We start from the raw sequence: 16,784 nt of genomic DNA, 5'->3' as shown, positions 1-16,784 counted from the left end.
TCTCTCCTGGCATTCCCAGAATAAGGAATTCAATGTCTCTCCAGCAGGAAAGGACAGCAGAGCCGAAACCGATACTGCGCTGGAATCATAAACCAGTTTCTACACGGTCATTGCTTGCAGGAAGACAGTTGGAGGCGAAAATGACAGCCTTTTGAATAACTTCATCGCAGGCACGATGAATAAAACATGTAAGGGTCCCTGCTGGGGCCACTGGAGACTCCAGTACGAGGATGGAATTGTGGGAAGTACTTTAGAAACAAATGGGGTGTGATTAACAATGGCCAAGGTGCTGCTGAGAGAACAGCAGGAGACACAGGAGCATTTAAATGGTTTTCTTTTTACCAAGAATCGGAGTTGTCTCAAGCAGAGGAGCTGAAAAGGATGTTTTGACGCCTAACATGTTTTTGTGAAAGGAAAAGCAAAGATTGCTTACATGCTGTAGTCTGTAGGAGGAATATGGAAGACTCAATTAGCAAAGTCTTCATATTTTACAGCAAGTTGGAAAGGGACTCTTAGTTTTTGATTAAAAAGGAGATACATTCTGATACTGTACTCATTTAGTCTGTCAACCTTTTGTCTAAAATGAAAGTGTACGACCTGAATATCTAGTAGTTTTCTGAATATATATAACTTCACTGTTTGTGGTTGTCTGCCAAATAACGATCCGAGCTAGCTGGAATATTTTAGCCAGCTTTTTGTTTTGCCACTTCATCACTGCTAATGTAAAGAGGATAGTGCCTGTGTCACAAAATGTAAATCTGAAAACCTGCACAGGAGTCTTTATCATAAATCATATTCCTCCCCTGCTGAATGCACAGTGAGCACAGTGTAGGTGATACATAAGCCATTTTTCTCCTGCTTCCCAGTTCATAAATCTCTTTTATTCCTCTCTTGGTGGACGATAAATAACCTGTTGACTTAGATTCACACACTGCTCAAAATGATACAGTGCTGGTACGCTTTGAATTCCTTGAGCCTTAGAGAGAATATTTCTGACAAAAATAGATACCAAGATAAATCTCAGTGGGCTTCACAGAACACTGACGTTCCCATATCTGTGGCAGACAGCTGAGCTGCTGCTCTCTGATCTGAGTTCAGCTCTCACCAGGCTGCAGCGGCTCCAGCTGCCCCAGTCATTCAGCACGCAGTCCTCTGGGCAGGGCAGCCGGCTCTCCCGGGCCCCCAGGGGCATCTCTTCAGGGTCACACAGGTAGTCCTCCACCGACTCCGACGGCCCGTCTATTGTGTTGAGCATGCACCTGTGGGATTGGAGGAAAAACACTGAATTTTAGATACTGATGGCTCCACAGAACAAACTAGTTAGACGTTATGTTTTAACTGGACATAGAAATGGCAAGTAGAGGAAGTACTGGGGTTCGTCGCTCACGGTGACGGAGGTCGATTTCACAAACACAAATAACATCTGTCACAGCAACACAGACTCTACTGGGTGAAGAGGATCAATGTAAACACAGAAAATACGCATAGATTGAGATCGATGAGATGGATGCAGTACAAAAATGGTCATTTTATTTGCATCCGAAACCTAGTTTTCCTTTACTGCCTCAGCCACATTTAATAAAAAATCTATATCTATATTACAGACTTTATTATCCAGCAGACAAACTGAATACAGACTAAGAGTGCCAGTTTATTCACTGAAAATGTCACATTATACTTACTGTGAACATGTATCAGCCACCAAAAATCATAAAAAGAAATGAGTCTTGATAATAAAAAAGGCGTATGGATGTTGATGATATGGTGCATTTGTCTTTTTAACCGTCTACTTTTACAGAACCACTTTGTTTGGTCTGTCAGCCCCACAGACCATCTAATTACAGCCCTGTCAGTCTAATATAGTCTAATTACAGTGCATGATTTGGCATGTGCAGCATAACATCCAAAAGGTTTGTGTTCAACTCGAAAGGATTTGGCAGGATGTCGGTTGTTGACCCCTCTTGTCCAATTTAGAAAATAAATGTTTTTTTCCAAAACACAAAATAGTTGTTTTAATTTGACAGTTAGCAACTGCTTGTATATTAATCTACAAATTACGCTTGTCTGATTAAATATTAAAAAGTGTACTTAAAAGTGCTAATTGAATTTTCCGACAGCCCAAGGTAGTGTCTTCATATTGCTTATTTTGACTGATCAATGCCCAAGCCCTGCTTTACATTTGACATGCTAATTATTCTAGAACGTTTTTTTTTTAATTCTAAAAAAGCAATACTTTAGAGCATTTTGTTGATTTTTTTAGATGACTGAACCAGCAAATCAGCTAATAGTTAGCAGCACTGAAACACAGTACATATAGTGGTTATGTATCTATTATATAAACAATGCATACATGTAGCAGGACATGCAGCTCGATAGATACCTGACTTTTCTGGTCTGGACGCCCTCGCCGCAGTTCTCTTTTAAGTCCACGTTGCTGACCTTCCACACGCTCCATGGCTCAGCCACCCACACATACTGATTACAGTCGCTCTGGCACGGCACCACCTCGTACACCTGGGGACAGAATTAGGTGCTTAACATGTGCTTAACATGTGCTTAACATGTGCTTAACATGTGCTTAATATGACTTCAAGTAGACAGAGCAGCAAGTCAAATATGTCAGAATAATAGTTCTACTTCTTGGTTTAGCCAAGTGATGATTATTTCTATAAATATTTCCTCTTAGCCCTGTAAGTGTGTCACTTGAGTTTTGCCTTATATACAGTAATTATTTGGCTTGGCTATCCAAGGTTTAACTCCAACAAGATTATTTCTGCCCCCGGAGCAGCTTGGCCTCAGGCAAATGTCTGAATACATAAAACTCTAATCTGATAGTTCCTTGTTTACTTACAGTGAGGATATTGCGACTGTTTACAACCATCTGTCAGTGACCCAGCGACATCAGTGACATTTAACATCTGTGACTACATTTACAGATAGCTGAGGAAAGCAGCTCTTACCTGGGCCTGTAGCAGTGAGTCAAATCCAGCGAGCATTAGGATGGATTAAAAGGAGATAGATGGATTAATGAGCAAATGCCAACTGTTCATATAGTGCAGAGAATATGATAACTTTACAAAATGGTTACATTATGTAAGCCTTTGCAGGAAAAAACCTGTTTGAATTTAGCAGATACACACTACTCACACATACACACAGAAACAACACAACCTTAATCTGCATCTGCTGATACTCACAGATCTGGAAAGCATTTCAGAGTTGCAAATCACGGAAACCTTAAGGAATCCACTTGCACACATTTGAGCAATAATACGGTGGATAGGATCAATTTATAGCATCCATTTTGCACTGTTGCTGCTCGGCAAAAAATGAGTGCAGCGATAATAAGGGGAAGGTAAAGGACTCAAGCGTGTTATTCATTAATAATTCATTTCTTTCTCCCTCTTTCTCTCCGGTGTGGGTTTCGGATAATGTGTAACCCACTTGTTATAGGTGAAAATATATTGTAGCAGAGTTCATAAATATTAAAGATTGGGGTTATATCTCATTCTCCTGCTCAGCCACCAATTCCGATTACAAAACTGAGCTGGAGTTTCAGTACCTGGTTGATGTGGTCCAGTTTGGGACACGGCCGGCCCCCGTTGTAAGGTTTCTCTCGAAGCCATTTGGAGCGAACTTTGACCCCGCTGCCACAGGACTTGCTGCATCTTGACCAGTTGGACCATTCGCTGAGTTTACAGTCTGAGGGACAGGGGATGATGCACGCTTCCTCGATATAACCTGAACAAATACAAAAACAGGAAGTGTTTAGCAATAACTGAATATGCATGTGGTGTGACCTGGAGAGTAAAATGGGTGATTGTTAAACACAAGAGAAAAACTGAAGGATAAAATAACAGCTTTGCAGTCTTTTTTAATGAATGACTAGACATGGTCCTGTAGTCTGTAATTAATCATTTCAGAGACGAAACGCATTCACCAGAAAATGAACCGTAAGAAGGAACACTTTGAAATAAAACCTTTGTTCTCTCTGTATCACACAAGCAGAATCTCAGCCTCCTGGAGAAAGGAGACATTTGTGTTCATTATCCAGTATAAAACAACATTCATCCTAATTCCCAAAGATCTGTTTTTCTTTTCAATCCAACTAACAAGTCCCAAAAACTCTTGAAATGCTAGATGGGGAAAACACCCAGCTGTAAGAGCAAACAATAATACAATCTAAATGCACTTATTGATTTTGAGCCCGGTGGAATGAAAACAGGGTCCACATTCAGAGGAGCAAATATATTGGCCGTTATATAAAAGCCTAAATATCTTGGGCGAGAGCTTGGGCCTGTCAGTGAGCTTCATTATTTCAATCTATATTCCCTCAGCTCACAGGGTCAGGACATGTCAGCAGGGCCTGTTTTAAGAATCTCCCTCCGCCTGTTACTCATGTCTCACCATCTATTGATTTCTCCCTTCCCCACTGCACACAGGCCAAGGTTCAGTTAAATATGTTTAAAAGATCATGTACATGAACTCTGGTTGAGTCCATAAAAACATTTTCCGTCTTATGAAATGGTTTTTGCAATTGCTGGGTAAAAGTCACTTTAGTAAACAGACAGCACTGGCTTGTAAATAAGTTTAGCATTTGATGAGAAAATCCATGAAGGGAATACGATTCTTTCTAATGTTGGCTCTCAGACTGCTTTGCTCTTAAGAGAGAAATGTGGTGCCACCTTGACTGATCGCTCTGCTAAGAACACACACCTGCCACGACGATATTAAATATAAAGTTAAAACGAATCCAAAAGAAGCTTGTAAATCCTTACAAATCTATTTTGTCAATGTATATACAATATGGATAATATTTAACAGAATGACCTTGAACCTACAATGAAAATATGGACCAATTAATATTTTTTTTAGATAGTAATAAATAAAAAGTAACTATAAAACACTATGGGGCGAGGTGATGAGCGGTGCCTGCTGCTGAGGCTGGAGTCGTATAACACTGTCACTGCTATGCCATAAATGTTGCCCTTAACAAGTTATTGACCCAGAGGCAGTGGTGGGCACCTATGGAAATCCCCTCTGATTGAATACTAATCCTCTTGACTGGTGGAAATGTAATCAGATGCACTTCCTGAGGCTGGCCACTCTAGCGAGATGCTATCTCTCTGTTCCTCGGCACCAGCTGAGCAGGTTTTCTCGCCGCGGGTCTCACAGACTAACCAGACTCACCCCACAGAAAGCCAAAATCATTCTATTTCTGAATGAAGATATAAAACAAATGACATTTCCTGTAATAATTATATTTGAAAGGGTCACATACCAAAAAACACTAGCATTAGAAGTCATATTTGTTCTTCTTGTTAGTAAGCGGAAAATGAAGGCCTGTAAAAAACACATCCCTAATATGTGAGAAATGTTTTTCACTTGTTCAACCTAGAAAACATGTCAGGCAATGTTCAGATGGAAAATAACACTGCATTCAAATAGATGTATATATAGATAAATACATAAACACATTTGGCTGTGTTGGTGTGGGAGTGTTATTAAAGCTACTGTTGAGAAGGTGTCAGAAAGTTGATTTGAGTAACAGCCAAAAGTTTTAATTATAGTCTGATAACAAAAGCCCTTATAACTTTTTGATAAAGGAAAATAAGTTAAATAATAAATTAGGTTAATTAAGATGTACTATTAAAATGCAGTTATGTAAGAAACCTTAGCATTAATGAGTGTGGGTACATTTGAGCAAACTCTTATAAGTGTTCTGTTTTTCTTCCTGTTTCCCTGTGCTGCTAGAGGAGGTGCTTCTGGTTGAGCAGAGCTTAAAAACACGGATGGAATTCGGCTCATCTAAAGAGGACAGTTGCAGGGTGATGCTGACCAAAAAATGAGCAGTACAATTTTTTAAAGCTAATATGATTAAAAAATACAAAATTAATCCAGTAAAGTCCTGGCAGCACTTTCACACAAACTAAATGTGCAGCGACATAATGATCACATCCGTCCATTCACATGCACACACACTTCTGCCTGACCTCCTTACGCTCTGCTGCGCCCGATCAGTGTCTCCACATCAACACCTTGCTGACTACAGCCTGGCCTCCGAAATAAGCTTCATGACCTTTGACCTCTCACTGTAAGTCTTCAAGTCATGTTCAGTCATCGTAAATCACTGACACCGTCACTTTTAAGTACTATAAAGTGCTACCCACCTCAACCTTCAACAGATATAAACTTGTTAGAGGTCTTGCCAAGCTCTCACTGGGGCTTTTGGGTTGAGTCCAGGTAGGAGATCACCTCTTTTCACCTTTAGAAGTCAACCTGGCACAAGCTCTTGTTGTTATCCCCAAAGCAGTTGTAACTGCTGACACCTGAAATGTTAACAGTTTCCCAGCACCTCCCAGAGATAATTACACTCTAAAAACAAGCCTTGGCTCAACAAAGAAAATCAACGCAACAGTTTGCATCAATCTTTATTGAGTTAAGACAACTTCTAATGAAATTGTCTTAAAGCAACAAAGTTATTTGAGTTAGGGGAGAAGGCTTTTCCTCTACAATCAGAGGTGTTTTTAATTATCACTTACTTAATAATTGTTTGCATAAACACAAGTTTTGAAGTTGATTACTCAAAATATGAAGTTGTTCCGACTAGTTTTACCGCATGATTTAAAAGGAATTTTAAGTTGTATGTACTTAATTACCATCCTTGTGAACACACGTTTTTAAGTTGACAACCATTTATAAATTAAGTTGCTCCAAATATATTGTATTCAATAGTTTTTTTTCTTAGCTTTTTCATGTTTTTGCCTTTAAAGAAAGAAATTAATTGATTCCACAACAAAAATATTAGGCAATTCACTTTTTATTTTGAACTGCAGTTGTTTATCTCAACACATGATGTCTCAATCAGGAGAGAATTCATTTAGTTTGAACATTTATTGACACATGCCATATGATAAGGTGCATGAACACCTGAAATCACAGCTGACTGCAGGAGAGAGGAGAACCATTTTATAGTTTGGCTGCAGCACGTTGATTGGCTGCTGGAGAATGAGGTGAAATGTAATAGGTTAAAGAGAACGCCTGTGATGAGCTGATTGTATGCAGCTGTGGAGTGAATGTATATACACCCAGTCTTCCTGAAAGAACTTGCGCTGAGCTTCATTTCAATCTTGAAAAAAAGATAAATAACACAAATTTAAATTGCCCCACAAATAATAAATAAACACATTAGCCATATTACCATGGGACATGGGGACACAGCAAATACATGCTGCCATCACAACGAAGTTAGAGGCCTTTGCATATTTAAAACCAGTGCCAAATATGTCAAATCTGTAAAGTTTTTGTAAAACTACAGAAACAAACTCTCAATGGCCACCAATGATGTAACAAAGATGTTTACACTGCCGACAGTCATTATTTCAAACAGTATGAACACATTTAACGCAGAATGCTTGCTCATTCATTTGTTTCCCTCGACCACGATGGTTGCCATCGTATGGTCAGATCCTGGGGTGGACCGGTCACTGATGAAGGCGATATTCATGTCCTTTTGAAGCACATTAAACAATAGGTTAGCCTAGCGCATAAGAGATAATGAATTAGGTAATTGCTTACTTTTCAAACTGTCACTCTTAGCGAATTCAGAGCCATTATTACCAGCTGCTAAAGCAACGCTGGTATTGTTTTCACCTATTGAGTCTGCATGTGTGTGTCGTCATGGCAATGTGGTCCTGAAGACACACAGAGGTGCTTTTGAGTACTTTGCCTAGTGTTTAAATGCATGTGGACAGATTTTGTCAATCACAACCGTGCAAGTTTTAGTGTATCTTCTCATCTTTTTTGCAGGTTCCATACAATATTTGAACTGGAGCAGAAGAGCAGAAGCCACTTTTCAAAATTGTACACAATCCTTTTCCCATGCCATTGCTGTCAACACCTATACATGCTGAACGTTGCTAAGATATTATTGATTGGGGTGTGGCCAAAAGTGCAATATGCTTCAAAATGTAACTGACAGAGAGCAGTGCTTTTGACAGAGAGCAGTGCTTTTGTCCTGTGTGTCCACTGTGCCCGTGGATTTTATGTTATTTCAAGATTTGTAATTACGTCGCTAAACTCCTTGAAAGGGTCCTCTTCCTTTTCTCCAAGGTACACGACAAGGCAGCGGATGGCTATAGTTATCTGCGTACTTCAATTGTATTGTGCTATTTTTGAAAAAGGAAAAAAAGAGAAATGACCTAAATGAATATATTCTGAATGGGAGACTGCCAACAACTTGCATTTCAATGACAACTCTAAATAAGGATCCTACCTCAAGAAGCATGTCCTTGATCTGCTTCACGAGATTCATTTTTAATAAAAAGAGATATCACAATAGTAACCAAAGTATGTTTACGCTCACAGTAGCCTCTACTACTTTGTATCCTCTCACATAACTATTCACAGTTCAAAGGCTGCTAATTTTGGTCAAACAGCAATTTGCCTATACAGAGCAACTACAAGGCTATCTACTGTATTTGAATGACAAAAGACGACACTCACCTTAAAATGTCCTTTGCATATTTCTATTTGTCTTAACTGTCGGAACTTGTCCAGGCATGTTAAGTGGGAGTGGACTTGAAATCCTTAACTCAAGGTGTAGAACAATTAAGTTATCAAGCCAAATGCATTACTTACTACAACTTGAATTTAGTTTGAAGTCAATTAACGCAGAAATCAGATCAAATTACACACAATATTAAGTTGATGTAATTACCAACATTATTACGTCAACACAACTTATAAATTAATGTTTGCAACTTAAAATGTTTATCTAAATCAATTAACTCACATTTTTTATCTTGCAACCATGCATTTAATTAAGTGGAGGTGAAAGGTCGCCTGAATTCGTTTTTAGAGTGTAGGATATAAACTGAAATACCTCTGGAGGAAGAGAGGCTTTCTTACAATAGCTGAGAGCTATTAACATTTAGCTGGAACATAACCAAACATACAAACAATGGCTTTATTTGAACTTTACCTGGCTTTATTTAAAGCAAGGCAATGCTTTGTTTCTTTTTGCACATACAGGAACCCTGGCATTTCTTGCACCTTCAAACTAATTATCACCTGCACACTGACTTATTTGCTAAAATTCCTGAAGATTAATAACTTCTTGAATCGCATGCATTTCAAACACAGCGTTTCAATAAAAGAAAAATACTTTCAGGTTTGTAGCAGTTGTTTGTGTTTTCTTTTGACATGGTTTGTTTACATTTGACTGAATTGGGGGGACCAATAAAGGTTATCTTACCTTGCTATGCATTTTTGTCTGTAACCTATAATAGATCACGTGTGAACTGTAATGCTACAGTTTCTTTAATGCTTGTGAAAAATATTGACCTTATTTATCTACTAGGCTGAATGAGTCTCTGGTTAGGGCTTTAGGAAATAAAAACACAAAATACAACAGTCCAACGCAGGCATAGAAACGAACACAAAGACAAAATAAAATAAAAACTGAAATAAACAAACAAACTACATTTTCCAACAGTAATTTAAACAACTAATAAAATAATACATACCAATATCAATTAGATCAACATACTTCTTAGGTTTTGAACCAATATAAATGTACATGAGGTTATACATGTAATCAGCTGAAATGATGTTTGTACCTACTGTACAGTAGATAATATTGGTTGGAAAATCCCTTTTTGTTTCTCTCTGTTATTTCATTTGTAAGGATCAACTAGCCTCCTGGGCCCCAGGGTATCACTGAGGACCCCCTGAGGGTATATCCAGCCACCAGTTATTGCTAGCCATCCAGCCAGAAATAAAGTCACCAGTGTTGGCCTCTGAAACCAAATGTTATCCACTCTATGGGTGGGTGGTCGGAGAAGCTTTACTCAAACCTTTTTGGCTCCAGGAATCATCCAAGGTAACTGATTTTTGACCCGTTACACCCCCTGCATCACAATCATCTCCAAGGCAACATGGGTAGCCTAATCCCTGGGCGTTCGGAAAATAGCTATAGAAGCTCAACATGGAGCGTAGAGGAATAAGAAGGAATCCCCATAGGCCCCAAAGGACCCTTTGATGTACATTACTAACATCACTAACCATAACACACACTGAGCTTATCTTAGAGCTTCACAGCACACTGCCTATATGCTGTAACACTCAAATAGCATAAGCTCAATTATATGGCACTGGCTCTCAGTGTGTTTCTCCTCTCGTGACAAATACAGGTCGTCATGCACCAGCAAATCTGTTCTCTGCAATTCTGTTCAAGTTCACAGGTCCTCAGCAAGATGCTTGCCCTTAAGCTTTACCCTCTGTGACTCTCCAGAGTGACTGCACCGTGCACCCCTCCTCCTCTACCCCAACCTGCTAGCCTGAGACCAAGGCCTCTGAGCCATCCTGTAATATAGAGTCATGGTAAAGGTAAAAGATTACAGGTAACTTAGAGTCATCATTAAAGGAACTTTATGAGTAATGTCAAATATAGGACATAGAAGGAGACCTTTTCTAAGGTCTTCCCCAACTACACCATGACATTTCTACGGAAGCCCTGAAGGGTGGGTAAAACATTTGAAATATATATATACTGATGATCCATTTTCTAATCTATAATGCTTCCTGTGTTTATGACTTCAGACTTATGAAGTATAAAAAAAGGTTTTGATAGAATCATCTTTTTAAAGTGTTTTTTCTTTTTCAAAGGAAATGCTTGTAAGTCTGTTGCTTTACTTGTTAAAAAAAGGTCACAGAAACTAGCCTTTTCCTGGCCTCAAGCGAGAAACAGGACACTATTAGCTTTCTAAGCAGATTATTGACCTGAGGTTTAAAAGAGAGACAATCGTCAAGCAAGATACCAAGGTATTTATAACAGGCAACCACTTCAAGTATTTTTCCTTGCGTAGTAACAATATCCAAAGTGGTCTCCGGTGTCTTTTTGGCTTTTGAAAATAGCATTACCTTAGTTTTATTAAGCTTAAGCCTTAAGCTCAGAGAGCTGAGTCTGGATAATATTAAAAACAGCCTGTAATTTAACAACAGCCTCCTTAATGGAGGGACCTGCACAATACATCACTGCATCGTCCGCATACAAATGTAAAGTTGCTCCATCCACATTTTGACCTAAACTGTTGATATAGCTGGAGAATAATAATGGACCTAAAACAGAACCTTGTGGTACACCATTTGTAATGTTTAACCACTCAGAAGACAGCCCATCAAAGTGAACACATTGGGACCTTCAGAGAGGTAGTTCACAAACCACCCCACTGCATGGCTGGACATGCCAATACTGGCCAGCCTCTGCTTCAGGATTTGATGATCGACGGTATCGAAAGCTTTGGAAAGATCAATAAACAGAGCTGCACAACTCTGCTTTTTGTCTAAGATACCTACAATATCATTCACCACTTTCATTGTCGCAGTGATGGTGCTTTGTTGCTTTCTGAAACCTGACTGATGTTGACATAGTAGGTCATTGTTACTTACAAACACCTTTACCTGCTCACTCACTAGGCTTTCAAGAACCTTGGCCAGAACTGACAATTTAGAGATGGGCCTATAATTATTTAATAAAGTAGCCTTTATTAAAAGCCCCCCACCCCCATATCGCTTGATTATATTGAACATGACAACACACTAATTAGATCTTCTTGTGGCTGATTGTAATTATTACTGGGGACTCAGATAATCAGGAATTTGTCTTTTGGATGTTACAGCCTTCTTGTGTTGCTTATTATCGTGTATCTGCGGTCAAGCTTGACTATAAACGTTTACAGTACAGTAATATCTATAGTGTTTTAAATTGTTTCTAGTAAACTGCACAAACGCTGAGTAAGAGAACTAATGTCTTGAGAATTGTTCTGAACAGCATGCAGTGTGATCTTTACTTATAATATCGGCTCCTTTAAATAGAGGAACCAGGCAATCTGGGAAGTTAGAAATACCACAAAGCTTTGATCAACGTTCACTTTTAATGATAATCCCCACCAGGAAAACCCCCGTTTCCTGGTGATATGTTGGTCTGTGGAATACAGAGATAACAGTGGCACAGTTAGCCTGCTCAACATCACAGCCGAGGGCATTGTGTCAGCAACAGAGTCTTGGAAAGACCACGTCTCTTCCCCTATCAAGATTAAAAGTGATGATGGCTGAGAGAGGATGACACAGAAAATAAAGGAAGGAGTGGCAGAGAGAATGGAGGAAGAGCGACTGCATGAGACGGATAAAGGAGAGATTTCATGATATCTTTGAGATTCACATGTAGCTACGCCAAGCCTCATGAATGTGTTTTTGCTTTTCTGTCCACCTCAAGGAACATGGATTTTGTTCTAAGCTCATTGGTGGTTCAAGATGAACGCATGGATGCACACAAACACACACAAACATTCACATAGGTGAAAAAATACTCAGTGGCTGCAAAACACACACACCACCACACACACACACCCCATCCTTACGACATGCCCTTGTCACACCCACACCCAGATTAACCGTCGCATATCTGAATCTGTGACTCACACAAGAAACTAAAACCTTGTTTGTATATGCACAACACTGATGTATTCATTTGAACATCTCCCGCATTCTATTTCACAGCAATTTCACAACGAGTTTCTGAGCCAGGATTCTTCGCTTGAAGTATTTTGGATCTTAGATAAGACCTTAAAAAACGAAGAGACAAATGATTCTGACAGGAGTGTGCCAGAGAAAATCCTCCTAATGTGAAATCCTGTATCTGAAATAGGACCCTAACCTCCATAGGAGGGGGACTGCATACAGTATGTGCACAGACAAAATCCTTCACCTCAGATAAATGTTTATCTGAATAAACAGTTATTCTTGCATCTGTTGCTCTACAGAATATTTCTCAGCTGGAACCAAGTAGTCAATGCTGGAGAGGGAAAACACAATTTAGTAGCTTTTGTATACTTGTGTGCTTAAAAGGCAGTTTCCTCTAAGATCTGCTTCCATCATTTAGGGTCACATGCCATACGGTAAAATGTTTGACATTCTCTGTGATGCCGACTTCTAGTGAAATATAGCCATTTCTCTCATTCATTCCCTGTTTGTACTTTACGGTTTTATCTTTACTTTATTTTCATGTTCACTTTCAGCTGTGTATGAGTGGTGTGGATTAATGCAGATGCTCTACAGTACATTTCCTTTATTTTCTGCTTCATAATGAAAGTGTTTAGATAAGAGAAAAAGTGTGTTCATCATCACATGTAAAATATTCCTTTCTGGCTTATTCAAATTTTTGTAATCAAAGATGTTTAAAAATGCATTTTCCTTTTAAAAAAAAAAAACAGACCAAATTCTTCTATGCTCCGAGAGCCACAAACCATCAATTTGTCCACATGGTATAGAGTAGGCTCAGAGCGACAGTTTGTAAAAACCTGAACAAATTAACTTTATTGTCAGGCCTTCTATTGAAGATCTTCTAAGTTCAGATCATCCTTAGAGGTTTTGGGTTTTAACCTCCATGCAAGTGGGTGGAAGTAGGTGCTAGAGGTAGATTGCTCTAAAACACATGAAACCAAAACAATCAGCATGGCCACATTAAAAAACAACTAACTCTGTGATGTTACCTGAAACAAATACCCACACACATACTTATAGGTTTAAATACTGACCGTGACTGTTGCAGCGCAGGGTCTCCACCAGCCGGTTGTCCTGGTCGTAGCACACCATGGCCTGGTAGCGGTACCCCTGCCCACACTCCTTGATGTCTCCCTGCACCTTCATCCCCAGGAGGCTCTCCACTCTCCCCCCCTCGGGCAGGATGCAGTCGGACCAGTTCCCCACCGGCTGGGCATTGTACTTGTCACACGGACAGTACTGGGTCTCACTCAAAGGGTACATTTGCGTGTTTTTGCACTTGTCTTTCTTCTTGCTCCTCCCTGAGGACAGAGATGACAGAGATGAAGGAATCGCTTTGGGAGAGGTGACTCCACACGTCTGCTGGTGTTGTTGGATTTCTGTCTCTTTTTGGTCGAAATGACTTTGAGTCTCACCATATTTAAGGGTACTTTTTAAAGCCTGTGGGAAAGTTTGGATAGTGTAGTCACTGAAAAAAGGCTGGGTGACACAGGAGTTGCTGTCCCCTCATTCGTGTGGGATACATCAACAGTGAGACAGCAACTCCTGATGATAGATTACACTGGCAAAATAGTTTCAAGCAGAGTGCTCTTTTACTGAGACAACTTGAATATTTTTAACAACATGTCAAGCATTATTAATCATAGAACAAGCAAAACAAGTAGTTTCACATGCAAATAGGAAGATAGGGCTAAAGTATCCTTAACATTTGCCAGTGAATACAGGGGGCTTTAAGTTTGACTGTAATGCTTTTTTTTTGCATTAATAAAATCAGAGCCAAGGTTTGCTAAGTTTATCCTGCGGACCACAGCTGGTTGTTGGTTATTGCATCCAAGCTGCAAACTGCTGTGAATCATGCTTTAATCTGGCTGTAAAGCTCCTCGTGAGCAACAGGCAGCATACAAGTATACAGTATACTTTACTCAAAATGATCCACATTTACTTTTTATTTTGGGGGGACTGTATGTGTGTAAAAGAGAATAATACAACATATTTTAAGGTCCATTGGAGGTATAAAAACAATATTTACTGTTTTTGGACTTTCATATTTACGGGAAGAAAAGTCAAATATTCTCTGAGATTAAAGTTACACATTTAGGAGTAAAAGAGTAACTTGAGAAAGGGAAGGGAATTATTGCTCTGCTTTGAAAGAGTAAACCACATACGCCACCTTTAAAAAGACTCATTCCCCAAAGCTGTAGGACTCTGAATTGATCCTTAAAATCCACATCCTCTCCCCGGTTCAAAGCGAAGAACAATGATACAATCTCTTCAAAGAGTCCTTCAATGCATGCCATGACCTCTTTGCTCTTTTATACTTGGTAGAATGGGTCAAAATAATGCATCAAATCAGGGGGAAATAAAAGCTTTCCAAATCCACTTTTTCCCCATTTTAAACTTGACTTTCTCCCCCACAGTAAACTCTTAATGCTTTGCTGCACTCCTGTCATTTTGCTTTATAACTGTGATGCACAAGGCAACTGTCTGGGAACGCCCTGATGGAAAGCAAAGGCTGAGGAGTTATTTCAGATGTGTTGCTTCAATCCCACTGGAGCATTACCTGGCAAGAAAAGATTTACGACATTATGTTTAACTTTACTGCTCGTCTCTTGAGGAATTGCTCACCAACATTACTACCTGGTACCTCACCAACACTTAAACTACATTGCAGGTAATAAACCCGGCCCAAAGGGGTTCAGAACAAAAGCTAATTTGGTGCAGTGCCACTCTTTGTTCTCACCTATCAATGCCCTCTTTCTGGTGCGGACCCCCACGCAGTCAGCTGTGCAGGACGAGAACTTGGACCAGTTGGTTAGCTGGCAGTCGTCCTGGCAGGGGAGCTGGCAGTGCTGAGTGATGGCGGGCATGGCCTTGGCAAATTTCAGACACTCGTTGATGTCGGCCTGCGTCCCGTCCAGCTGGCGACACGACACAGCTAGAAGGATTCAGAGAAGACGGGTCACAAAGGCTTCATTAGAATGCGTGGAAGGCCATAAAGTGTATCTTTTATTGTTTCAACAGATTGATTGGTTGTCACAGCAGGTATTTAAAAATGCAAGATAATGATGTACGGTAATACAAAAGGAACTGAGTGAACTACTAGAGTACATGGCATAATACAACATTGACCTACTTATGCTTTACTTCCATATTCCCATGTTATGTTTTGACAGTTTAATATATTTTTCTTTCGACATTTTGGGTAATTCACCAAGAGGTAAATTAGCAGACTTTCTTATCCACGAGAGATGAATAGGCTTAAGCGTTAAGCCACAGCATTCAGGAGTTTATATCTGAAAATCAGAGGCTCACTAATTTAATAATCCAGCACATAACATCTCATTAAACCACAAACTGGATATCACCCGTTAATTACTGAGCTTTGGAGGCGCGAACAGCTACATGTTATTACTTTTGGACAGAGCCGGGCGGGCTAACTGTTTCTCCTTGTGTCTAACCGATCGCTCTCTGGATTTGCATATTACATTCAGACAAATTTCACTCGTTACCGGCTTGGTCTTCAATAACAGGATACATGTATTTATTATCCTTGCAAGAATGGAAGTAGTCATCACACACAGGGCTGCGTGGGACAAATAGTTCCTAGAGTAGATATGCTTACAAGAGAGGGTGTTAGAGTCAACAAGATGTCAGAATACTGGTTCAAAGCAGTATGCTGACATTAATAAAGATTAGCTAAGGCCTGCGTAAACAATAAACATGACCGTCATATGCCTATCTCTCTCTAGGGGCTGTGTCATCAGGCCAATCTTAGGAACATAGCTATCATAACTACAACAGTGTCTCATGCGCGTCATCCATGTACGTAGTCATACATCCGGCTACGTACACAGCTACATACGGCCTCTCTTATCACGTGGTACTCTGATATAGAAGGAACATTCAGTATTTCCCCACACATTCAATAGACAGATATGAGAATAATATCACAAAAAAAGTGCTTTTCCCAAAGTATCCAGCTATTTCTTTAATAAGTTAAATAAATCATTATAAGAACATTTTAATGCATGTGTTTTTTTCAGTAGAGTATTAATACATATTTCTACTTTTACCGTGACAGTCCAGTGATTAAGTACTGTAGTAGTAAATATAGTATGGTAGTACAAGTATTGTACAGTAGCATGTTGTTTTCTGCCTTTAGGGGATTTTCAATCAAACATCAAAAGCTGCTCTTGGTTGGGATCCATCATTGTGTCATT

General features: G+C 39.5%; 1 protein-coding gene across 5 annotated transcripts in view; it reads right to left on the bottom strand.

Moving 5' to 3' along the window:
• Positions 1 to 16,784, bottom strand: part of LOC117543182 (thrombospondin type-1 domain-containing protein 7A) — a 148,347-nt gene that overhangs the window by 32,834 nt on the left and 98,729 nt on the right. For all 5 annotated transcript variants that reach the window (XR_004568531.1, XR_004568532.1, XM_034211291.1 and 2 more), the window contains 5 exons: positions 15,305 to 15,499; positions 13,599 to 13,865; positions 3,562 to 3,741; positions 2,381 to 2,519; positions 1,106 to 1,259 (listed from right to left, as the gene is read on the bottom strand). Coding sequence is in view for 3 of the 5 variants with exons in the window: in XM_034211291.1 (XP_034067182.1) it covers positions 1,106 to 1,259; positions 2,381 to 2,519; positions 3,562 to 3,741; positions 13,599 to 13,865; positions 15,305 to 15,499 (935 nt within the window). In the remaining 2 variants the exon portion in view is untranslated. The remainder of the gene's footprint in view (positions 1 to 1,105; positions 1,260 to 2,380; positions 2,520 to 3,561; positions 3,742 to 13,598; positions 13,866 to 15,304; positions 15,500 to 16,784) is intronic.

Source organism: Gymnodraco acuticeps, unplaced genomic scaffold (assembly GCF_902827175.1).
Source record: "Gymnodraco acuticeps unplaced genomic scaffold, fGymAcu1.1, whole genome shotgun sequence".
NCBI classification, from domain to species: Eukaryota; Metazoa; Chordata; class Actinopteri; order Perciformes; family Bathydraconidae; genus Gymnodraco; species Gymnodraco acuticeps.
The sequence above is the reverse complement of the archived record's forward strand: the minus strand, read 5'-3'. Positions and strand labels throughout refer to the sequence as shown.